The sequence below is a fragment of the Dreissena polymorpha genome, chromosome 1 (assembly GCF_020536995.1).
Source record: "Dreissena polymorpha isolate Duluth1 chromosome 1, UMN_Dpol_1.0, whole genome shotgun sequence".
In the NCBI taxonomy this organism is placed as follows: Eukaryota; Metazoa; Mollusca; class Bivalvia; order Myida; family Dreissenidae; genus Dreissena; species Dreissena polymorpha.
Genome location: NC_068355.1, coordinates 165936736 through 165962821, shown reverse-complemented (window position 1 = coordinate 165962821; position 26086 = coordinate 165936736). Strand labels below are relative to the sequence as shown.

Below are 26086 nucleotides of genomic sequence, written 5' to 3'. Positions count from 1 at the left end.
CAAAATAACATTACAGACTGGTCAATCAACGAAGACATGCAAATAGCAATAAAAAACATAAAATGTCCTTGTGATGCGTATACTTGGAAAACAAGTTAAACATGTGAAAACATTATTTTTCCCTTCGTTTCAATAATTTGACTCACGAACTCGAAAACACAAACGTTTGCGTCTGTCTCATTCAAGATATATAAGATATTTTCGACAAGAAAAAGAAATAAATTGTATCGCTTGCTACGCAAAGAAATATACAAATAGTATACCTTGTACCAGCAACGAATTCCAATGTCACACTCACCCCCGGAAACCCGATCTGATGTGAAAAGTTCGACCTGCTTGGAAAAGTTTCCTATAAATCTGGCTGAATTTCGATAGGCTAAGTAAAGCAAGTTCTATAATTGTTTAAATATAAAGAAGTGAAACTCCAGCTGCTGGGGCAGTATTGCATTATCATTATATACAATTAGTTGGTCTTTATTTAAGGCGAGTGACCAAATGCCTAAACAGTACTAAAGATCACAATACAAAAAGGCATAAACGCATATAAGAATAAAGCTGGGTTCACCGACTTGCAACGGTCATTGTAAAGCATTGGGGGTTTAAACCGGGTTTAGAGCGCTCAGCCTCACACTGCCCACTAAATTCATGATACATATAAGGGTAAATAAAATTTAACCTCATAGCATTGCAACTCAAATTAAACAATAATAAAAGGGAAATAAAACGCATTCAATTTGATTACCATTTAATTATTCAATGGTAGAAAAGAGACCAGAGCAACAGAGTTACAACTTTTTGAGGAACGATGAAATGAATTTACGAACAAGTGTCAACTTCATCCCTTCTTTTCAGGAAAACTATTTAAGAATATAGCATCATAAAGTTAATATTTCAGATCATCATCGCGCAAATACAGGAAGAAGCAGCAATAATGGGTGAAAAAGATCCATATTACATAGCTTAGTTATTTATGTGACTGCTAAACAAACAAAAATAAAAAATTAATCAAACAAGAAACGCCCGTCAGAGAGAAAATATCACAAAAAGTTTAACGCTTTAAACCCGACGACCTATGAATGTAGCCTAACACAGTGAATGTGTGTCGTAATATAGAAGCTATGACACGATGACGTCCAAAAAATCAATGTAGCCCAGCACAGTGAAAGTGTGTCGTATGACGGAATTTAGAAGCGATGACGTAAACAATCCAATATAATTAAAGGGGCGGTACTGTAAAGTAAAACATAAAATTATTAAAGTGGCAGTACTGTAAAATCGAATTACCAATAAAACCAGCTTTAATGATTATTATTTAAGAATCAAACATATTAAATGGGCATTCCATTAATAATTCCAAATTTTAAGACAATAAAGATATAGTGAATCGAAAACCAACAAGCATGTGTTTTTAAGTACTTTAATATCATATCCTTTTGATAAAAATTAGTTCATTAAATTGAAAAGTTTACAATTAACATTTTCTTTAAAATATTTTTATTTGCGAACACGGATCAAAACATCTGCGTATAATAATGGGTGGGAAATTCCATTAGTCAGATGCCATTTTAAAGGAACATTATATTTTGAATCACCATTCTTTGAGTGAAATTTAGCGAATTTACTTCGTTGGTTATGATACAAAAAACCTTGTTTAAGCAATTTTTTCGTTAACATACGATTACGATCATTAAAATCTTTAATACATGAACATGTTCTGGCGTAACGTACCAACTGCGAAATGTGAATATATAGGGTGGACCTTTAAGGAATTTTTGAATTAAAATATCCTTTGGTATATGCAAAAGAGGTATTATCATGTATGTTAGAAAAATCCTGGTTATTATTATTCAGGATTTATTGAAATATGGCTGCACTTTATTTACACATTTCTTAAAAGATATGCCAGTGATAAAGTTTTTGCACCGAAAAAAATATAAACCAATGTCCCCCGAGAAACATATCCGCCAGGGTGTCTTAATTCGTTTTGGTGGAGAAATTCGACTTTACATTCAATATGTTGATGAAAAAATGATATGACCCGGTGCCGTGCGAAAGATGTCAATATATGACAAAAGTGCAGTTCATTTATAAACTTAAAAGCTCACTATGCCAGCTGATTTATGCGCTTTGTTAATATGTGTACCAAAAGTAATTGTAATACATCCAGTCATTCCTTATTTAACATCTAGACAATGTTGCAACCGATAAACTGTCATGCCGTCGAATCGACAAACCTCTTCATGTCGTTTGCTGAAGTGTAATAATACTCTTTCCTTTTTCAAGTTCATACTTCATTTCCAGTAAAATGGAGCATGTTCTATGGGTTTAACATAAGTTTCAAAATAAAGGCCATGTATTGCATAAAGCAATACCATTTTTAATTACAAGTTGTTACTGTCAACATCATAACTAACAATAGAAAAGTTAACCATTTATTTATAAAGCACACTAATAAATAACTTATAAAATAAAATTAATATGTTATGCCCCATAGAAGTGTCCCATCGTATAAAATCATTATTGTTTAAATGAGTTAAAATTTGTACACAAATACAGTATTCATTCCGAACAATATATAGCTTTTTGTCATGTATTTGTCGATGATCCGTAAATTGTTCATGGAAAAATGTCAATACTTTTGTATTGGTTGTGTTTAAATTTTAAAAAAATGCGCAAAATCGACAACAGCCAATGCAAAAAAGATGTTGTCTCGTTGACAGGTAATTTAATTAACTATATAAAGTGTATCGTATAGCGTTAAAAAACTTATTAGTTTCTTCATGATCGAGTTGTGTAACTTAAATAGAAAACGCAATTCTGCATTCCTATTTTTTTCGAACAACAAAATATAGGTAGGCATTTAAATTATATAGTAATGTAATTGAGTCAATATTTTGTAAATTGCACGTTCTCATTTTCGCAGAGTTTTGGGTATTGTTTACAAATAGGAAAATGCAATTTCTTCATTCGGGCTAATGGCGGGAAATTTTGCAGGTTTTTATTAGACAATTACAATAGTCGATAGAGGTAAACATCTGGGTTAGACAGCTTCGTATACAAATGTGTTATTACACACAATGGACATACATGTACAAAAAATGCACGAATGTTATCATCATACGTTCAAAATAAATCAAGATTGTTTTTAATTATCAGTGTTTAAGAGTTTCTATTCATTATACGTAAGGAAGCGGCATAACGAGTTTCATAGAAACTGGATTAACAAAATTATATCTGACTTTTAAGAACACTGGCGACTTTATTTTTATACTTAGTTATCAACAGGGTTAAAACTGTCGTCAAAAGTTTTATTGAATTTATATGAATTATCATTATAAGATGGTGCGTTAATGATGTTTGCCATTAGACTTTAAGCCATGTGGACCGCCCCAAAGCTGGCTGTCGAGTTAGGATAATTTTTTTAATTGGCCTACTGCAAATTGTTTTCTTATGTTCTCTCTCGCCCACAGTACACATTTCCTCAATACACCGGTGAGTATGTTCTCTCTCTCCAACAGTACAAATTTCCTCAATACACCGGTGAGTTTCTTTGCTCAAGTCCAAGACCCATAACTTTGCCAAAAAATCAATGGACTGGAACGAAACTCATAATCAATCTGTACGTCTGTAAGTCATGTAGGTAGACTCATACACCAAATAGCAGGTCGATATCTTAAAGCGTTTAGCAAATAAGTATAGAAAAAGATATGCCTGAAGGACAGACAGACGGACAGTTCGACTGTTTTAAAAGGTCATACAAAAAAAATCGCGTTAATCCTCAAGTTAAATGCAGTATTATAGTTGTTTTTATAACAAACAAGTACAAATATGCTTTATTCTTAGTCAATATATATATATATATATAAAACGGGACCTTGTGAAAGGACATTATTATCTCATGATTGTTAAAGTCACACACCTTGAAATGAAATACATGGCCTAGTAAATTTAAGTATAAATAAGAAACATATTTTATCTATGCCTGTAAGAATATATCTGGTGGTTACAATGTAGAAATCCGTCTTTTTGCGCTTTAAAACTTAAAAATAATCGCGTTTGTAGAAATGGACGTATACGTCTATAAATCCTACTTTCGGTTTTAAAAGCGGTACCGTTTGAAAAATAATAAATTACCTGCTAACTAGGCTATTGACTTAATTTTATCTATGTCAATTAGAATATATCTGGTGGTTACAAGATATAAATTCGTCTTTTTGCGCTTAAAAACTTAAAAATAATAGCGTTTGTAGAAATGGAAGTATACGTATAGAAATTCTACTTTCGGTTTAAATTTAAAAAAAATAAAATAAATTACTTGCTAACTAGGCTTTATATTTAATGACAATTTTGCACATTTTCAAAATGCATCTATATGCATTGATTAACATGTATTTCATTTTAAGGTGTGTGGCTTTAAGAAAGGAATCACTTATCTATTGCGCTTTCTTTATTGGGTAGAACTGTCGGTCAATATATAACGTTTCATATAACATTTTGTCCATATGTTATGTTTTATTAAAAATATATTGATATAAAACAAAATAAGTGGTTATTCGACATATTTTTAATTACAAATTATGAGAATGGTCAGTTTACCGCGTGTAGGTAAATAAAAAATGTGCTTATTGTTTAGCATAACACCGCGCATAGCAATGAACGTTTACTGCACGCATCGTAAAGTCCACGGTCTCAACGAAGGTTAAATTTCGTCGTGTCGAGGATATCAGATACACATACAATTATTACATACTCTCAATACTGCAACATACGCTCTAAGATTACTATCGTTATTATCCTATTGACGCGGATGATTAAAATTATAACAATTACGTCGTTTTTGTCATTTAAATTTGACAATGCATAGTCTAGGAATAAATCGTGTATTTATATAATTGTATTTGATTTAATTTAAACCTGTTTACATATTTAAACTAACTAAATCTCGAACATATTGAATAGGAGCACCGTTTTTCAACTTTCAAATGTCAACATATGTGTGTCAACAATCGAAACATGTTTTCAACAAATATACCCCCTTCCCCAACTTTACTCAATTATGTGCTAAAACTGAGCCCCGACACACACACCACCCACAGAGTTAAGCAAAACTACAAATAAATTTATGGGTGATGAGGCTGGCTGGAAGAGGTATATTATGTAAAACAACATAACATTACTGCAAAAAACATCTCCATATTTATAATCTATAAATAACTATTGTATACGTTATCCTTTGTTAAGATGGTTAGATATTGTTTGTTCACAGTTGGGGTATTCTTATATGATGATTTGTAAAGCTACTGCATTTCTTAGCATAGTTTGTGTACATATTCAATTCATGTTACAAGACCCTGCATTTTAGACCATTGACCTGAGAACCGTTACATAGTCTTCCGTTTCTCCCATGTAGCCAGCCTGCGAATTGATATGATGGTAGGTGTACGTTTTCTCATGGTATCGTCCAGAATCGAACTCGTTTATAAACCGACCATCCGAACAAACTACCGAAAGACAGAGACAGACATAGGAAAAGCCTATCAATTCCGTTTTTAGCTCGACTTTTCGAAGAAAAATGAGAGCTATACTACTCGTCCCGGCGTCGGCGTCGGCGTCGCCGTTGGTTAAAGTGTTTTTTTATAAAGTCAAATAACTTTAACACTATCAAAGATAATTAACTCAAACTTGGAATACTTCTTTATGGCAACAAGACAAATGTCAAGTTGCATAACTCTGTCAGCATTATTTATAGAGTTATGCCCCTTTTTATACTTAGAAAATTGAAAAATTGGTTAAGTTTTGTGTTTAGGTCCACTTTATTCCTAAAGTATCAAAGCTATTGTTTTTATACTTGCAACACTTACTAACTATCATAAGAGGACTGTGCAGGCAAAGTTATGTAACTCTGATTGACATTTTGACAGAATTATGCAAAAATTGAAAATGTGGTTTAGTTTCGTGTTTTGGTCCATTTTACTTCTAAAATATAATAGCTTTTACTATCAGACTTGGAATACTCGCTAACTATCACAAGGAGACTGTACAGGACAAGTTGCATAACTCTGGTTGGCATGTTGACGGAATTATGGCCCTATTTTGACTAAGTAACTTTGAATATTTTGTTGAATTTTGTGTGAAGATGCACTGTACTTCTAAAGTATCAAGACTATTGCTTTCAATTCAAATACTTTCTTACTATCATGAGCGTACTGTACCTGGCAAGTTGAATTTGACCTTGATCTTTGAATGACTTTGAATCTCAAGGTCAAATAAATAAATTTTGCTTAAATTGCCATAGCTTCTTTATTTAGGATAAGATTTGATTCATACGTTGAAAAAAACAACGCTTACCTGACATAACACAATGGACTCAACCCAAACCACCCCACAGGCCCCACTCCAGAATCCCCCCCCCCAAAAAAAAAACAATTTTTGTATTTCCTTTTTTTATGCCCCCGGTAGCAGTTGAACTGTCCGTCAGTCTGTGCGTCCGTCCGAAAACTGTAACATTGGCCATAACTTTTGCAATATTGAAGATAGCAACTTGATTTTTGGCATAGATGTGTATCTCATGGAGCTGCACACTTTGAGTGGTGGAAGATCAAGGTCAAGGTCGTCCTTAAAGGTCACAGGTCAAATATATTGCATCTGTCCGTCCTTCCGAAAACTTTAGAATTGAAAATAACAACTCGATATTTGGCATGCATGCGTATCTCATGGAGCTGCACATTTTGAGTGGTGAAAGGTCAAGGTCATCCTTCAAGTTCAAAGGTCATATTTTGCAATATTGAAGTTAGCAACTTGATATTTGGCATGCATGTGTATCTCATAAAGCTGCACATTTTGTGTGGTATAAGGTTAAGTTCAAGGTCATCCTTCAATGTCAAAGGTCAAGGTCAAAGGTCAAATTTTGCAATAATGAAGATAGCAACTTGACATTTGGCATGCATGTGGATCTCTTGGAGCTGCACAATTTAAGTGTTGAAAGGTCAATGTCATCCTTCAAGGCCAAGGTCAAAGGTAAATTTGTGCAATATTGAGGATAGCGACTCGATATTTGGCATGCATGCGTATCTCATGGAGCTGCATATTTTGAGTGGTGAAAGGTCAATGTCATCTAGTATTAAACGTATTAATATAAAGAGCCCACCTCCGATAGTGACATTCCATCCGATTTAGCGAGGACATATGTTATAAAACATAATCGACTAAATTCTGTATTTATCAGAAATTCTCATTTCATCGTGTTTACAAAATTGTCATTTTTGGAAAATCATGAAATTTCTTGCCGGCTAATAAAAATGGGTTTTCAGTAAATGATATAACTGTTAAAGCGCAATTTTAAAAGTCGGTCAAAATTGGATCCAAAAAGTCTGTGCAATATTGAGGATAGCAACTCGATATTTGGCATGCATGCGTATCTCATGTAGCTGCATATTTTGAGTGGTGAAAGGTTAATGTCATCCTTCAAGGTCAACGGTCAAATGTCAGATTTTGCAATATTGAAGATAGCAACTCAATATTTGGCATGCATGCGTATCTCATGGAGCTGCACATTTTGAGTAGTGAAAGGTCAAGGTCATCCTTCAAGGTCAAAGGTGAAGATCAAAGGTTAAATTTTGCAATATTGAAGATAGCAACTCGATATTTGGCATGCATGCATATTTCATGTAGCTGCACATTTTGAGTGGTGAAAGGTCAAGGTCATCCTTCAAGGTCAAAGGTAAAGGTCATATGTCAAATTTTGAGATATTAAAGATAGCAACTTGATATTTGGCATGCATGCGTATCTCATGGAGCTGCACATTTTGAGTGGTGAAAGGTCAAGGTCATCCCTCAAGGTTAAAGGTCAAATTTTGAAATACCGAAGATAGCTACTCGATATTTGGCATGCATGCGTATCTCATGGAGCTGCACATTTTCAGTGGTGAAAGGTCCAGGTCATTCCTCAAGGTTAAAGGTCAAATTTTGCAATACCGAAGATAGCTACTCGATATTTGGCATGCATGCGTATCTCATGGAGCTGCACATTTTGAGTGGTGAAAGGTCCAGGTCAAGGTCATTCTTCAAGGTCTTAGGTCAAATATATGGCTTTAAAGCGGCGCAGTAGGGGCATTGTGTTTCATGAACACAGTTCTTACAACACTTACCTGACATACCACAATGGACTCCACCCAAACCATCCACCAGGCTCAAGCCCAGAATCCCCCGCCCGAATTTGTTTTTTTTTTCTTTTTTTTTCTTCTTATTTGTTAAAATATCATCTATTAAATGACTACGCTCCCACATTATTCCCCCTATCCACCCCACACACAAAAATATTTTTGTTTGAAAAATGTTTTTTTAAAAACAACACATATTTATGTTTATGATTTTATTTTTGAAAGACCGTCCAACAATCACACCCAAGCTATTGCTATCAAACTTGAAATATAATCTTATAAGTTTAATTTATGTCTTTACAAATGTTCAATAGATTGTGGAAAATACACCTGAACTCAGAATCGTCTATGATGTACCAGTTCTTTTAAACATAAGCGATCAATATGTTTCAATTATGGTCCTCTCATAGTTAGAATATGACTAAACTACATTGACCTTATTGAATATGAACAATTTCTCCATTATACTGTGAAGCACTCGAAAAGTCGAGCGCGCTGTCTTCTGACAGCTCTTGTTTTCTAATTGGGTCGGCGTCATGATGACACTAGCAATACTAACATTAGTATGATACTAACAATATTGAGGCAACCTTTCGTTTTAGAATTGTCTACGCTTATATTTTGCCCACTTCAAATCCTTCGAACACACGAGTTTATACAAAAAGAGTTGAGGAAATGTATAAATATTTTAAATCAATGTCAAGGTCTTAAAGAACCCTGTCATTACAAAAAGAGTTGAGGAAATGTATATATATTTTAAATCAAGGTCAAGGTCTTAAAGAACCCTGTCATTACAAAGTCAGCAATCTACGAATTAACGTTATTTCACAATACAATTGACTAGTATTAAACGTATTGATATAAAGAGCCCACCTCCGATAGTGACATTCCATCCGATTAAGCGAGGACATATGTTATAAAACATAATCGACTAAATTCTGTATTTATCAGAAATTCTCATTTCATCGTATTTACAAAATTGTCATTTTTGGAAAATCATGAAATTTCTTGCCGGCTAATAAAAATGGGTTTTCAGTAAATGATATAACTGTTAAAGCGCAATTTTAAAAGTCTGCATATAAATGAACTTCATACGCTTGGCGTAAGTTGCTAACAACTCATCATTTATGTTATTGATCCCCTTTGCAATAGTTTCCCCAGAGAACACATAATGTAGCAAACGTCGCCGCACTGGCTGCGATATACAGGGTCACATTTACCGGTCAGGGACATCCCTTGACTCCTGCTCTCTGTAAACATATAAACACACTTCCGGATTTTGTGTCCGGGCCCTGTAAATATGTGTTATAGACGTAAGAGTAAATATTCGGAACACCTCAGTTCACATCGTACCGCGCCATCCTTCACACTCGTGGACCAATCTCCGTGAGTAGAATTGCTTATACCTTTATATTGTATCAAATATATCACTATAAACATATATCACGCCATCTACAAAATACTCTTCTCTCATTGGCTGTTTGACGTCACATGCTGACCCCATATATTCTATATGGTGTCAGTAAACTATATGGGGCAGTAGAAACATTCAAAATGGCCGCCCGGACTCGTCGATTCAACAGTAACGGCGCATTTGGATTTTCTACTGCTTATCGATATGAGGCTGTATAAAATAACTGGCTGCTCAAATATGTTTAGTACTCTGTGACCTACATACGGACTTTCCGCGCTTTTCCTTTCGTTGGGTTCGTTATCAAAAATGAGTTTGAAGAGCTGAAAATTGAGATGCAGAATGACAGCACAATTTTCAGTGAAACTTACAAATAACAATTTAACTAGTGAAGATATTCATTTGACATGCATGGATTAGCGAAATGTGTGTACTCAACTTTCATGGAGAGTTATTTAAAGCCATAAACATTCAGTGTTCAACATAGATAATTTAATGAAATTGTGTTTCCGAGCGGACCGTTTTTCATGTCAACTTTACAAGAAAGAACAGTGGCAGGATTCTTGGTCAAAAAAGGTCAATGACAAACATGGTTTGATTTATATGTTAGTGGATCTGCGTTTTATCAGATTCATATGCATATTCTGCTTATTATGTTTGTTTAAACACCAGACCAAAACAACGTAACTGTAAACACATGTCTTTAAAAGGTAAATAATTTTTTGTACTAATAACCCAGCTCCTAACATAACCCCCCACAAATTTTGGCTAAACTCAGAAGCAGAAAATTGAGATGGAAAGTTGTTGGCGTGATATAATCGTTACAGGGTTAGTCACTGACCCGATACGGGATATACGGTTCTGTGGAAAACCATATCGGGGCTCGACCTTCGGTCTCGCCCCCATATGGTTTTCCACAGAACCGTTTATCCCGTATCGGGTCAGTAACTAACCCTGTAACTATTAATACAACATATCAATATCGATGGTAATGTATGATTAATTTTCAGGGAGATGCAAATATGTTTATATCTATCGCTTAACAAAATCAGTCAACTGAACCTGAAAGATAACCAATAGAAAAATAATTTGTTTAAGGAATTTTTAAATTCGATACCTATTTAGAGGTTTTACAGTTACCAACATCTAGAATTGCTATAACCCGTCTTTGAGAATCTGTCCATAATCTTGTTAAGAAGTTATTGCAGTGCCAAGTGCCTGTAAACACAGAGCTCCAGATAAGGTTTCGGGTCAATTAGTTTTCACTACAAGATTTTTTTCACAATAAGTTTTTTTCCAAAATTCATCATTTTCAATTAGTTATTTTTGTTCCGATGAACAATATATGATAACAAACTAAACGTTTAACTTAATTGACCTTAGCATGAGCTACTGAGTGCATACCGGTCCTTTTCTGGATTTAAAAGCCCTCTTTCGCCCAGACAGACGCCACATTGTGTTTAATACAAGAATAACATTTCATCTGAATATCGGCATCCCAGTCTTCAATCTGTAACCAGGGAATGTAAGTTTTCCATGCTGAGATCTGTTTTTGCGTGATACCGCAATGTTTGGGTCTGGAGATCTTCGAGTCCACCTCATAAACCGCTTTTGACGCTATATAAGATAATAGACTGCAAACGATAGACTTTGTTCTTGCCGCGAAATGAAACCAAGTATACTTGGCCCTGTCGCAGAATGAAGTTTCTTTTGAACTCGTCCACGATTTGCAGCCGCCATGTTTAATTTTGTAAACAGAAGAGCGGAAACGGAAATGCGAATGTTATTGGTTACAATCAACTAATTCACTGATCCAGTATTAAAAATCTCATTATCATTTATCTTTCGCTGCGAAGAACTCGGAAATTCCGTACAATCAAACGGCCGGTCATAATTCTTATCCGTCTGTCTCAATTCTTTTAGATACGAAGGATTTTGATTTTCTTTTCGTTTTTCTTTAAAAGCATATCGTAATAACGATAAAACGATGCTTATCTGGAGCTCTGTAAACATTCTATATAAAAATGCAAACACTGTTTATTTAATGTGCAAATAGAACACAATATGTTAACAAATAATATTTAAAACATCCCAACAAAAATATAACGATATTCCTAGATTTATTATTAAAGCTTAACCACTTAGTATCTAAATATGCTACTTACAGGTTCATTCATATGATAAGTTATTTCTTTTCTTTTTCGTAATTTATACTATGTTAAGATCGATCTAACAACACTTAATCGTTACGAAATCTCACTAAATTTAAACTACAGTTGTAGTGTTTTAAATTGTGTTCGATATAAATTGTTTGAATTGTTTAAATACTTGTTTATTTACTTGACTGCCATCGACCACTGTGTTGTACTAACTGTTATAATGGGCCTGAAGTAATGGTTACTTAGATTCGAGTATTCTATATCCAATAAATTCATCCTATCGGCATTCTTCATATGTACCACGTGACCGTCCAATATATTCCGGTATTGGATCCAAAAAGTCTGTATTTTTTCCATATTGGACAGTTGAGTACAAGTGCACTAAGCAATTGTTTTATCACGATAAAAGCCGTTACGGAGAAAAGTATCCGAATGTACTATAATCGACTCACACGGGCGCTTGTCTTAAAAATAGCATAGATGCAATTAAAGCATTTTAAAATCAAAATTAAAATGAAACAAAGAGCTGAAGAAAGGGATATAGAATAAAAAGCTTATCAGACGTTTAAACTGTAAAATACGTGAAATATTTGGACTCGCACACAGTTTGAAGTCAAACGAGCCTAACCAATATGACGTCAAACTGTGTGCTCTTCCAAATATATCTCCGTATTGTACAGTGAAACGTCTAATAACCTAAACATATTCGAGAAATACAAATTATATGCAAATCTGTTTGCTAGTTGAATACATTTTCCTTATTTTTGTTTTTAATAACTATATCAATACGTACACTTGGTACCACTATTAGCCTCTAAAAACCAACATACAATGCTTATGGTTTTTGACCACAGATCGATCCTTACCCTATTTTAGTGTTTGCAATAGGTGCTGTTTTTTGTTTATCCTATAGTCCCACCACAGCGGACTAGATAATTTGACTGCCAAGCAGACTCTCATATTGCATTGTTGATCGGATGATATAAAAAAGTGAGAAAACAGTTCCAATGGATGTCAATAGATTAGAATGATAAGAGTTATATTTTGTGATATGTTTAGACATATATTTGTATGTATATATGTTGACTGTCTGAAAAACAATTAGGTTTATATATTTACTGTATTTTGATGCTAACAAAAAACAAAATCAAACACACTGTAAATACGTGTTGCATGAGTTTTCTCATGATACTTAATTTTGCAACGGCTATGTTCAATACAATTAAGTTTTTTTAATACACTTAGATCTTGTTTACATTTATTGCCATCCCGAAGTTTTAATATTCAAATACGTTGTAAACCGAATATTCTAATACCAATATTTTTTATCCGTCCTTATTCAAGTTTAAAGGCTAATTTCGAAATAAGGTCAAAATTCTAAACATAATATAAAGCAAGTGTATTTTTAACCCATTTCTTGTGCGGTGTATGAATCCGGTATATGTTGAGGGTATCTTAAAGATAATTTTAAAAGAAGTGAATTGATCGGCACACAAATGTAAATAAATCCCTATAGGTTTAATATGCAAAACAATACTTCTTTAATCCGCTGCTTTTCTTGAAATGTTCAATTTTCCTGGATATAATAGTGTTTATACTTCTAAAAGGAGACTTTTTAGTTCAAGAACAAAATGGACATCATCTTGATGACATTTTCAAGATTAACAAAGTGCGTGATTGTATTAAATCATTAATCTGGAACCTTTAAAAGCTGTTTTACTTAATGCTGAAAACTATTGTTTAAAAAACACCTTCGGGACCTAACATGCTTAGTAGTCTTATAATTCTTAAATATTGTTTTCATTATATTGTCAACAATAAACAATAATAAATGTCATTAAACACTGTCTTATGTTCTTAAATAAGATATCTGTAATGCTCTTAAACGGATGACTTGCTTCGTTAGTAGAGGTGGGAGTGGTGGTAGCGGTATGAGGGTCGTAGATGAGCTAGTAGTGGTGGCAGCGGTATGGAGGGTCGTAGATGAGCTAGTAGAGGTGGCAGCGGTATGGAGGGTCGTAGATGAGCTAGTAGAGGTGGGAGCGGTGGGAGCAGTATGAGGGCCATAGATGAGCTAGTAGTGGTGCCAGCGGTATGAGGGTCGTAGATGAGCTAGTAGAGGTGGGAGCGGTGGGAGCGGTATGAGGGTCGTAGATGAGCTAGTAGTGGTGGGTCGCGGTATGCGGGTCGTAGATGAGCTAGTAGAGGTGGCAGCGGTGTGAGGGTCGTAGATATGCTAGTAGAGGTGGGAGCGGTATGAGGGTCGTAGATGAGCTAGTAGTGGTGGGAGCGTTATGAGGGTCGTAGATGAGCTAGTTGTGGTGGGAGCGGTGGGAGCGGTATGAGGGTCGTAGATGAGCTAGTAGTGGTGGGTCGCGGTATGCGGGTCGTAGATGAGCTAGTAGAGGTGGCAGCGGTGTGAGGGTCGTAGATATGCTAGTAGAGGTGGGAGCGGTATGAGGGTCGTAGATGAGCTAGTAGTGGTGGGAGCGGTATGAGGGTCGTAGATGAGCTAGTTGTGGTGGGAGCGGTGGGAGCGGTATGAGGGTCGCAGATGAGCAAGTAGTGGTGGAAGCGGTGTGAGGGTCGTAGATGAGCTAGTAGTGGTGGGAGTGAAGGGAGTGGTGGGAGCAGTATGAGGGTCGTAGACGAGCTAATATTGGTGGGAGCGGTATGAGGGTCGTAGATGAGCTAGTAGTGGTGGGAAGTGGGAGCGGTATGAGGGTCGTAAATGAGCTAGTAGTGGTCGGAGCGGTATGAGGGTCGTAGATGAGCTAGTAGTGGTGGGAGCGGTATGAGGGTCGTAGATGAGCTAGTAGTGGTGGGAGCGGTATGGAGGGTCGTAGATGGAGAATCACACTGTTTGAACGATCGAATATAAGTAGCTACTCAAAATCAAACATGTGCTTCCGTGCTTAATATGCAGTTTTACATGTTTAGATATATTTGTTAAAAGCGTTTAACTTATTCGTTTACGTACATTAAGACGGTTGTAGAAACCAACAAAGCTATTATATTTAAACCATTTAAAAAACTATCGAATCACTACGAACACTTGTCAGTTACTGTATTTTTATTTGACTCATCTGCATTGACTAGACCACCAAGCTATTAATCGACTTATTTAATGCCGATTTAATAGGATCGGTGGATTAAGAGCAGTGGTACTGCACCAGTTAAATTACTGATAACAAACCAAGCCAAGTAATATCGTCCGCTCTTTCCCTGTTCCGCCATATGGTATAGCGTGTTAAATGTTCATGCAAAAGCCGTGTAGCAAGACAATTTATCACAATCTCTCAAATGTTTCGCACTTCAGAAGCGAAAAGAAGGTTTTATGCAATTATAAATTTAAATAAAAATGTTCAGCCACAAACAAACAACTTGCAATATTTACATCGAGCTTAATGCAGCGGACTATTTTTGTAATGAAATGTATCTGCATTATCATATGTATTTAAGACAAGTATTGCTCAAGATTATTTTATACTTTTATTGAGGCGTGAGAAAAATTATATTCAATCATATCATTTATCATTTAGTAGTATGTAATCTAAGTGTTATCTGTAAAATTATCTTCAACATAAAATTGAACCCATGAATAAATTGACATTACAAATAACTTGTAACATGTCACACATGGAGGTTTATTTACATATTACAGATGACACTTCGTGTATAATGTATGTTATTGCATGGATGCTCGGTTTATGGGGTTGACAATTAAAAATTGTTACGCTACTAGAACCTATTGCTCCAACATTTACTCTATTCAGTTGAAATTGTTCTATTTAAAGGGACCTTTTCACGTTTTGATAAATTGACAATATTGTAAAAATAATGTTTCAGATGTGCACATTTTCGCTGTAGTTATGTTTTTGTGCATTGACACATGCTCTAAAATATATATTTTATTCATCTTTTGATGATTCAAAACCCTGAAAATTATTATGCGTTACAAACGCAAAACGATTTTATAATTTGGGGAGTTCTGTAATTATCGTTATAATTTGTGACATGATGAGAATTGCTTATAAAATTATAAATTACATGCAACTAAAGAAAGTACGGATGGTCGAGTGGTCTAAGCGGATGACGTTTGCTCCAAGAGTCAATTTTAGCCCAGGTGTGGTTTACTTTTGTTTCGTTCTTCATTTTTTTTAAGTTTTAAACTGGAACTTTATAGTTCCGATGTTAACATTAATCACTTTAAAGCATTAAAAGAAAAAAACTTCAAAACATGCCACAATCTGTGAAAAGATCCCATTAAGTAGGTCAATAAGATAAATATGTTAGACAGTTTAATGTTTAAATAACGGAGCTCTGATATGAAGACACGTTACTAACCTGAGCAGACTGTGACGTTGGTGTAAATATCGCAGAAATCACGGGCCCCTAAAACACGTTTTCCTTTTTATTTGAGTCTTTGTTTTTGTTGCTGGACAATGTATGGCTGTTGTTAACATCCAATATCGTTTTCCAAAAATCCTATCGGGTTGAAATCATTCAAGTCACTACATCCACGCGATTATTTTACTTGTTTCGTTGTCCGATCAAACTAATAACACAATTTGTCGCAGTAACACTGTTATTTAGTGCTCGTATTTTTCATACATATAGGGGAAATAAATTGTTTATGCTATTGTTAACATACGATAACGTATTCCGAAAATGTGCGTAAAACTACGATCGTTCGGTTAAAGTCGAAATGAGATAGGGGGCCTGGTTCGCGTCAAAAAAAATACCGAGCCTCCGGTGTGTAGAGATTGATTGTTTCTTTTAACCACAAGGTTGTTTGTTTCACTACGTTTAATTACATTAAAATAGTGTTTACACATCAGGTTATTTCCTTAATATATGGAATTCAGATTGTTTAATATGAAATATGCAATATTAACACAATTTACATTTTATGTATCAACATCTTTCCCTGATAGTTTCCTCTATTGATTACATATGTATGTTAAATGTTTTGAAGATTTCATTGGGGTTATCTTTCGTATAATCAAACACGATTTTTTTCCTTTATTTATAATATAGAATTTGAAGAAAGGGACCTTCGCTTTAAGGGCATTGTTCAATAATGACGGTATTTCTCTTACACTACATTGGGACAAGTAGTTACACCTGGTTTGATCCCGATAACATTAAACGTGTCTGACAGTCGACTTTATTTAAAGAAAATTTGTCATTTGACCTTCGTACACATTTTGTTAGATTAACATAAAATGTGTCATATCATAAACGAGTATTAATGCATTTGTGTTGTATTAAATTCAAAATAGCCGAGTATGCAAACAATATTTTACAGATACGGATGTGAACGACATTTTACTCAAAATACAAACCCAAGTATTGGCCGTTTGCAGATACTTATAACATCATAAACACCTAAACCGGTGTCCGTCCGTGACGAAGGCGAATTTTTTTTTTGCAAGGACCCAGCAAGCACAAGTCTGAATCAGACACTCTCCGCTGTGTGATGTTTGGGGTAAAAACTTACAAATGTTTTGTTATAGATTGGATCAGCCATGAATTTGTATCACACATTATTATTTCAGATAGGATTTACATAAACAGAATGTACAGAATGTAGTTTCTGCTTATGCACTGAACAATCCATAAGCTAGCCACGTTTACATTAAGAAGTACATGGTCTGTAAAATATTTAGAATTGTGTTATTCGTCGTTACATTCTTAAAATGAATTTAAATATGTTATGGACAACAATAATAAAATATTCGTAAGTGCAAGCGCCATGTAATGTTACAGAATGAACGTTTATTTGCGTTAAGTGTCCACAACACGCGTTGGTGCATGCGCGAACGATTCGTTTTAAAATACTTATGAACATAAACTTATACAAATACTAATACGGATATATGAATAATTTATTTGTTTCCCTAAAGTGTTTTAACAGTAAAGCATTAACATGTTGCCATCGGAAGTAATCCACTTTAGACCCAGTCGAGATTCATCCATGAGAAAGAACGATGCACTCGAGGTTCTTTCGAGATTTAATCACTTTAATACACGTATTCTTTCAAGTCCGTATGGATTTCTCAATATCAGTGAAAGAGTAATATCTGAAAATATATTAGTTCAAGTGTGTTTATTTTTGTTTCAAGTTTGTCGCTCTCATTCGAGGAATGTTTTACTATATTTATTTTATATTAATGGAACTTATTTGTTGCAAGGTTGTGTAACCCGTGAATTAATTAAGATACAGCTGGCACGTTTATGACAGTTACTATTATAATTCTGGTATTCTTTATTCAAAACAATGAGGATTAAGGAGGTGATGTGTGTACCATACGTATGCCTAGTTACACAGTTGGAATAAGTTAATTTCCCGCACATGCAATGGAGAAACGGAGTTAGGATTATAGTTAAAATAATTCGGATATTGAGAAAGCTATGGATCAACAACACCCCCTGACGAATATAAGTATGAATATTTTGGCTATATAGTTCTGCATTATATTTAAGACATTTTTAGTTGTTAGTCAACAATTGTACAGCCATTTGAGAGTATAGTCAAATGGTTGGAAAACAAAAAGCTTTACTTGACATCAAATTTACAATTACAAATCAAACTGCATGCCTACTTTTATGTCACTTCATGTTTACGCTTGTGTTGTTAAAATCGGTGAGTGAAAAACGCATTCTCTATTTCTTGTTGTAATATGGTAAACATTCTCTAATAAATACAACAATTAAAACGATACTTAAAGCTATACAACTGTATCCGTTGAAGTTAATATATGTGTTATTCTTTTTTATTATTGGACATCCGTTTTAACTAGACACAAACACTATTCTTTAACAATAGTTATAAGTCAAGGCAATGTAATTTAATCAAGACAATCTTGCTGTATCGGCATTTAAAAGCTTATAACATGAAATTCCAATTGTAATATGAAAGTTATCCGTTTCGACACAAGCACAGGATTTTGTGAATGCTTTGAATGATTTTTATTTTCGTAAAGTAACATAAACAACTTTTTCAAAAATGAAATAAAACATAAGCGTGTCTATGTAAATCATTGATTAAATACTTGTTTGATTGTCTTATCAAAGTTGTGCCCTTGTTTCCATTTTCTGTCGAGAGTTAAGATTGAGTGTACATGTATACGTATTACCGTTTTTTTCCGATACGTATTTGTTGTTGAATTCATGACTTCGTTGTCTTACTGTTTGTTAAGGGCTTTCTTCCGTACCGAAAGCTGCTAACGGAAGTTCAAATAAAAACAACTTAAAACACAAATTTCATTGTATTAAATGGGTAAGATTAAAGAAATATATTTATATGTTTGATATAAACCTAAAGTTATTAAATTACTTAATTTTAATGAGTTGCTTTATGGAAAAAAAATTATTCCAAAAAAGTCGTTTACATGCTCAGTAAGCGCTTGCGGCGTGTCTTTCTTTCCCTTTAAGAAGTGATTTCGACTTCATACATGTATAAGCATGCTGATCATTAAACTGAGGCTAGGTCTGGGAAAATGGGGCTAAATGAATGTGCGTAAGGTGTCTTCGTCTCCGCCTAGACTGTATTATCCTTTAAAAAAGACGCCCATTAAACAAAAATTAAATACAATCGGAAACGAATGAGTAAATAAAATCGGAAAGTGTCGTCACTGATTAGCTTATCCTGTTTGCACGAATAAAACCCCGTTTTTTTCCAAGGTGAGTCTCAACATGTATAATTGTCCAGTATTTCCTCAGGTAAAATAAGGCTGAAAGTTCGGTTCCATATGCTGTAGAACATGCTATCATTATTCAATGAAACACATTTATTGCTTATATTCAAAACGCCACTAAATTTTGTTACTATTAGTCAACTTTGTCAGTTACGTATAATATGTTCAGCTCAATTCGATGACGCGACCGACGTACAGTACCGGAAGTCGGGGAGCTCCCTACAGCGTCTCCTACGCCTCAGCCTACAAAAGACGCTGAACGTTGGGTGCCACGGCTTCTCCTTCCACGTGCCCTTCCTGGTCCTCTTCGCCCTTCAAGTGATCAAGGTGTCCCTCCTGACCACAGAGGTGAGCCCCGGGATAACGCTTGCAATTAACGAAATGGCTCTCCTCTCCACCTGTATGTGTGTCCGTGGTTTACAGGGTACATGATCAACGGGGTTTACACACGGGCTGGACAGAATGAAAACACACCTTATAAACCCTTATTTTTTGCAAATGTCTCAAGTTATTGAAATATGTTTGCAAACATCTTCAGTGCATACAAGTTTTCTTTGCAATTATTGCCGATATCTTAAGATTTAAGAATTAATTATTGAATACGTCGGAAATCGGTGCCAAAATTTCCACGTTGCGTGTAGCATAACCGTGTATATGAATAAATGTAAAACTCGAAATTTAATTTTGTCAAATAACACAGGCTATTTTAGTTAAGTTATTCTGACTTTTTTTCACATAGCCATAAGCCGCATGCACTTGTTAAAATTCTTAAGAAAATTATTTTAAAAAGTTATTTGGAAAAAAAGCACCACTTACTGGTGTTTTTTCATCCATTAACATCCATTTGTGAACCCCATTTAGTCACGTGATCCTGCATCCTGTTTAAGGTAATAACTTGGTTAATGCAAACATGCGCGTGTATTCATCAATATAACATAAATTCATGATTGTTTTACTAAATCATTCATTGACAAGTGTCAATTATGCCGTCATGAATAGTCCATTGTTTTGTTTATGAACAATGTGATATTATGTATCAGCGAACTATAAAACCACCGATGTTGGACTCAATCAATGATTGACAATTATCTTGTGTTCAATCATTCCATCGCAAATCAATGGTATATTTATCATACTATGGTGCCGTTGTCAACAGTGGTGTACGCTAGAACCACATGTATATGTGTAATTTGTCCTCAATGACAATCCTTGTTGACTATTACACGTATTTATTATTCATGTAAAGTGACTGACGTTGGCCAATACCGCATATAAACATATTTTGCATTATTTAATAATTGCACAATTTTACGATGTTTATGCTTCGCGGCTTATTAGATCAAACTTTTATATAAATGCTTAACATAATTTCAATATTCATCTTTGACCAACATCGCGCTCTTTTCTATTCATATTTCAGATTTAAACAATTGTAAGTGCCTTTTAACAATTTCAGATGATACACTTTGGCAAGGACCGCGGAAATTTTAAAGAGATTATCGGAAAGGGGGAACTGGCGCTAAAACACCTCCTGATCAAGGGCTGGGATGCAAGTAAGTTGTTGAAATAACATACTGAAATTATTTCAGATGCTTCACAAATCCAATTTGGTAAAACAGGTTATGAAGTGTTAGGGATACTATGAGGTTTGTGAGATGTTTTCTGGTTTCAAATAAACAAAGTAAAAGTAAAATACAAATAATGTTTTTATAAAAATGGTAAACTACACAATGCACAATTGGAAAAATACTAGCAAACGATATGTTTTACATTTTCAAATAACCATCAATGGGGAACGGTATACAATGCATTTCACATGAAATCACAAAATACGTGTTAGATGATGATTGAAAGATACAATTTTTGGCATGAACTCTGATCGTTTAATAGTACTAAATATTTAGGTTGGGAGACATCGCCTTACCCCCCTGCTCACGGAGACTTTGCTGTTTATACCGTGGATGACCTCTTAGGCAGAGTCAGCCATGCAGTCAATAGGGTAAGAACTTACACACACGTTATAGATAGTGCATACCCCTTTGATCTTAAAATAATGTACGATATATTATGTAATTTAGCCTGCCAAGTAATTATTTGGACCGTATCGCCCTTATAGTATGTCAGTTGCTTAAATTCCGATTAATGAAGTATTTAAATGATTGGCTTACCAAATAATTTATCAAGCTGTTAATAATTTGTAACTCCTTTTTAAGCGATTATATTGTGCGTTGTAGCACCCACAACAAAAACTGCCTATCCATATACCATTATTTCAAATCGATAAAATCATAATGTGTATAAAATATTCAAATCTTATATGAAATGTATCTATTTATTGTATTTTATGTATTATAATTCACATAGATTTTGAAGGTATTAAAGCTCAGTGATATATATTTAAACGTATTAGTCTGATAGTATGTTACTTTCAACACAAAGCATAACATAAAATCCAATTTAGTATTACAACGCTCACACGGAGGCGATTGGATACTTTATTCGCCTGAGAAACGACCAAATGAAGGTACAGCTCAAATACTTCGACTTCCCAGGATTCAACAAACGGTTTACTTCCGGTGTGCATATTAGAGGTACATAAAATATACACATTTTTAAAATTACAGTATAAGTTTAATTTGGGGCATTACCATCAGGTGAACTTGATGCGAATTCGAAATATTCGGAAATTAATGTTTTGCCTAATGATTATAAAAGTAGTAAAAAGCTTCCATATGTAGCAATATACACTGTTAACACGTAATTTAAAACGAGTTTTGTTCAAGTATATGTAAAGTTCATCCATAACTATTGTATAACATTTCTGCTAAATCCACTTAATATATTCATGTTTTTTGTATTATTGTTTTTGTTCAACACTAGAAACTGTAAAGTTTATGTGTAATAAAATTATGTTCTGTTCTGTTCTGTTCTATTTAACGTCTACTTAAGCAAACGCGTAAGACTAACCGCTAACTATGCATATTATACTGCATGAAACGTTTAGCAATAAAGCAAAATACAGTAAACAGATGCTTTCAAGTATTAACCAGACACAATTTTTTTTTACAGAAACATGTTTCGAAATTGGGAAAGGCCTGAATAAAACCAGTGATAACAAAACTGGTGACGTCATATACGGCTTCGATATCAGCAAAGAGTTCGATTACCTCAACATTTCCAAACCAGTAAAAAGGTATTATAAGCAAGCAATCACTTTTGCTATTTTTATATCAAATACATATATCATTCCACTGAAAACAACACATACATGTTGCTGTCGTTGTTCTGTCATAGTCATTGACACCACAACCATTGTCATCATCGTAACCATTAGACGCATGCATGCCAATATTATCATAATTAAAATCATTTGTATTTCATAGATATTTCAATCATCGGATCCTTTATTATAATCATAACTGTAGTTTTGTTATTAATTATATATAACCACCAATACCATCTCCATATGTCATATGCAAAAAAACAAGTATCATACCCCGATTGTACTATATGATGACGACACATCGTGTACAGTACTGTTGTTAATCTCTTTCAGATTGCTTTCTCTGACATTAAATTTTACGCTGCACTCCGTGCGCGTGCACGTGACTGACCAGAAGGCGAGGTGCCTCAAAATAAGCGGAAATGTGAGTATTCAAAACTCACGCAGCAGAATTCTTCAGAGTTCAAGCCTGTCATTACTGCAAACGCTGTAAAGATCTTATTAATATATGTGTAATTTAATATATAAATGTTGGTCTTTTAGTATATTTTTAACATTCAAAAATGAACCAGCAAATAGAAAATCACTTTGTAAAATCTGAATAATATAAGTAGTAGTTGTATTAACCATCAACAAGTGTTTTGTATTAGCGACAGAGATTACATGAACTTTCATTAAAACAAGTCGAATCTCTTGCGGAAGTTGATATTTGCATGTAGTACCCAACACATCTTACCAATTGTAATGATAATTTTTGTTTAAAGTATGTTCGTAGATTTGATAAGTTTGAAGGTTAAGCTATTTAATGATTTATCAGTCGATTGTCAGCAACCAATTTACGCTGTTTCCGGACTACGCTCATGTAAAAACTAATTCCAGACCGTTTTTGGCTCTTTCCTGTAAATACAATGTTTGTATTGTCATTAAAACATTTCCTGATGTGCGTATATTTTGTTGTAACAAATTGGGCAAGTTATATTATATCTGTAGTATGAATCAATAATGGTGTTATAAGACCGTTTATTACGTTCTTGATTTGTGTAAAGTAGCAGCGCAAACAATTGGTCTCGGCCTCTAGTGGAACAAGTTCTTTGCGATTGAAAGCATCGGAGTACCATACTAGTATGAAATTCTATATGCATCTACATGTACTTCACTTTTCTGTATGAGATGAATTAGTTTCCTTCTAGACTCTAAAAATATAATGTATGAACTTTTAATGGTGAAATTCGCTTGACCTCAATCTAGATCGTGTTCGAGGACTTGGACAACAATGGTCAAGTAGGGATCGAGTTCAAGACGCTTACTCTTAGGATCAAGTGTTCGGAAATGGGAATTCAAAATATAGATGGTAAGTACATGTAAAGTGTATCAAATATATAGTTGTATGTTTAATTGAAGTTAAGCGTTTTACCTTTTTATCTAGAAAGCGTTCATGTTAATTATTAGGACTGCAGTCTATTTACGAACTAAAGCTTTTAAGATTTAACATGGAAACATTCCGATATTAATCAGTCAATAACATTACATAATCATTCAATAGTTGTGTTTATAAGTGGGCGTTTATCTGGTTAGTTTACTAGTACGATACATCATACATCTCTTCTATATCTCCAAACTCGGAAAATACTGCACAACACGGCAGATACGAATAAAGAATAAATACCTTTAGTGGAATCAGTAGCCAGCTTCTACCTATTGAAAGTAAACATCCACATGGCAAATATAAAGTGATGAATTGTTGGCCCAACTATTGAAATACTCAACAGCTTAATGTCTCGTAGTTTTAACAAAATAGACAAAATTAACAACGAGACAAGCTGAAGTATTTATTTATCGCGGTAGTCTACCGAGTGACGAATTAACCTAGTGCAATCCTGATAACAAATACTTTTCATTATAGTGTTTGTTAACGTTTTTGCTGAAAATATTATTTTTTTTAATCGAATTGATGCACATAACCAACGTGTTAGCTGAGTAGACTTCGCTCTGACAACTCGCGGGCGCCATCATATTGACCAGAGAGGATACAGCTGAAAACTAATATAAGTAATATCAGCTCATTAATGACTTTAACTGACTTTATCATATTTTGACTTCCGGCTTCTACTGCTGTGTTAAGCCAAATAAGCATGGTCAATATTGATTCAACTTCTCCATAACACTATGTAAGGTAAAGTAGTTGCTAGATTTGTTTGCATTCCATGTTCTTGCCAAACATATGAGCAGATATTGACAAATGTGATATACATTTGTATATAACGTTATTGTTTTATCTAGATATGCTAATGTATACTGGCTCATTGGTTTTCAATTGCAGACTGGGTACTAGTGAACGTCTCGGAAAAAATCGGTGCGGCCTTATTGGTATTCACATGTCTCTCTCTGTTACTCTCCGCCCTCAGTGTCATCTTTGACGTCTACGTCTGCTGGGTGAGTAGCAGAGTTGCTGTTCATCTACCGCTCCATTATTCTATCCCTCAAACGCTTCATTTTGGATGTCTACTACTGCTTTGTGAATGGCGAAAGTTCACCTGCCTTTCAGTTATACCCTGCGTCCTCAGTGTCATGTTGTAGTTCTACATCTCAAAGACTAGCAAGGTTTCAAGTTAACCGTCTACGTTTTTTGCTAGGTAGAAGAGCAGGAGCCCATCTACCTGTTTAAAATACGCTTCTTCCTCAGTTTCAACTTTCGAGTCTTTGTCTCATGGATTATTATCAGGAGGCAGCTCATATATCTCTCTCTGATAGTCTTCTTCTTTAAAGTCGAATTTTACGACTTTGTTTACTTGATGAGCCACTGATCTAGTTTTCTAAATGTCCGTTTTCAGCGTCATCGATGACGTCTACAACGTGTGGATGAGCATCACAGCTAGTTTGCTGAGTGAAAAAGCTGGTATTCACTAGCATATTTAGCTGCGAGTAGAAAGGCGGTTGTTTACCTGCCGTTTCTTCGTTTCTTTAAAATCTACGTTTACTGGAGGAGTAGTAGAACAGTGTTTACCGACTACTTTCTTACACTCTTCGTCATATTCGTCTACGCTGACGTCTTCGTCTGCTGGGTAACAAGCAGAGGAGTTGTTAACCTGTTTCTCTCTTATATCCTTTGTGCTCATTTTCATATTGCACGCCTTCACCTGATTGTCGTCACCTGCATTATTCTTTAACTACAGGTCCTCACTGTCATGATTGATATCCGAGTCTGCTACGTAAGTAGCAGAGCGTATGTCCACCTGAATTTCTTAATCTTTCTGATATTAGTGTCGTCTTTACCTACTACGTCCGAAGTCTGTTTACCTGCCTCTCTCTTATACTCTCCATCTCATCTTTCAGTTGTACATCTTTTTGGTGAGTATTAAGACTGATGTCGCTGCATTCGCATGGATAGCGCACTCATACAAACATTCTGCGGAACTAAATTTTGATGCGCT

General features: G+C 34.7%; 2 protein-coding genes across 3 annotated transcripts in view; both read left to right on the top strand.

The window, feature by feature from the left end:
- LOC127859558 (uncharacterized) overlaps positions 1 to 26086 on the top strand; it is a gene marked incomplete in the record, with an annotated part of 282340 nt that overhangs the window by 107536 nt on the left and 148718 nt on the right.
- LOC127859568 (mucolipin-3-like) overlaps positions 17671 to 26086 on the top strand; it is a 297009-nt gene continuing 288593 nt past the window's right edge. For both annotated transcript variants that reach the window (XR_008039462.1, XM_052397062.1), the window contains exons 1-9: positions 17671 to 18177; positions 19602 to 19780; positions 20889 to 20985; positions 21337 to 21431; positions 21894 to 22023; positions 22502 to 22625; positions 22989 to 23079; positions 23904 to 24006; positions 24976 to 25088. Coding sequence is in view for 1 of the 2 variants with exons in the window: in XM_052397062.1 (XP_052253022.1) it covers positions 18147 to 18177; positions 19602 to 19780; positions 20889 to 20985; positions 21337 to 21431; positions 21894 to 22023; positions 22502 to 22625; positions 22989 to 23079; positions 23904 to 24006; positions 24976 to 25088 (963 nt within the window). In the remaining variant the exon portion in view is untranslated. The remainder of the gene's footprint in view (positions 18178 to 19601; positions 19781 to 20888; positions 20986 to 21336; positions 21432 to 21893; positions 22024 to 22501; positions 22626 to 22988; positions 23080 to 23903; positions 24007 to 24975; positions 25089 to 26086) is intronic.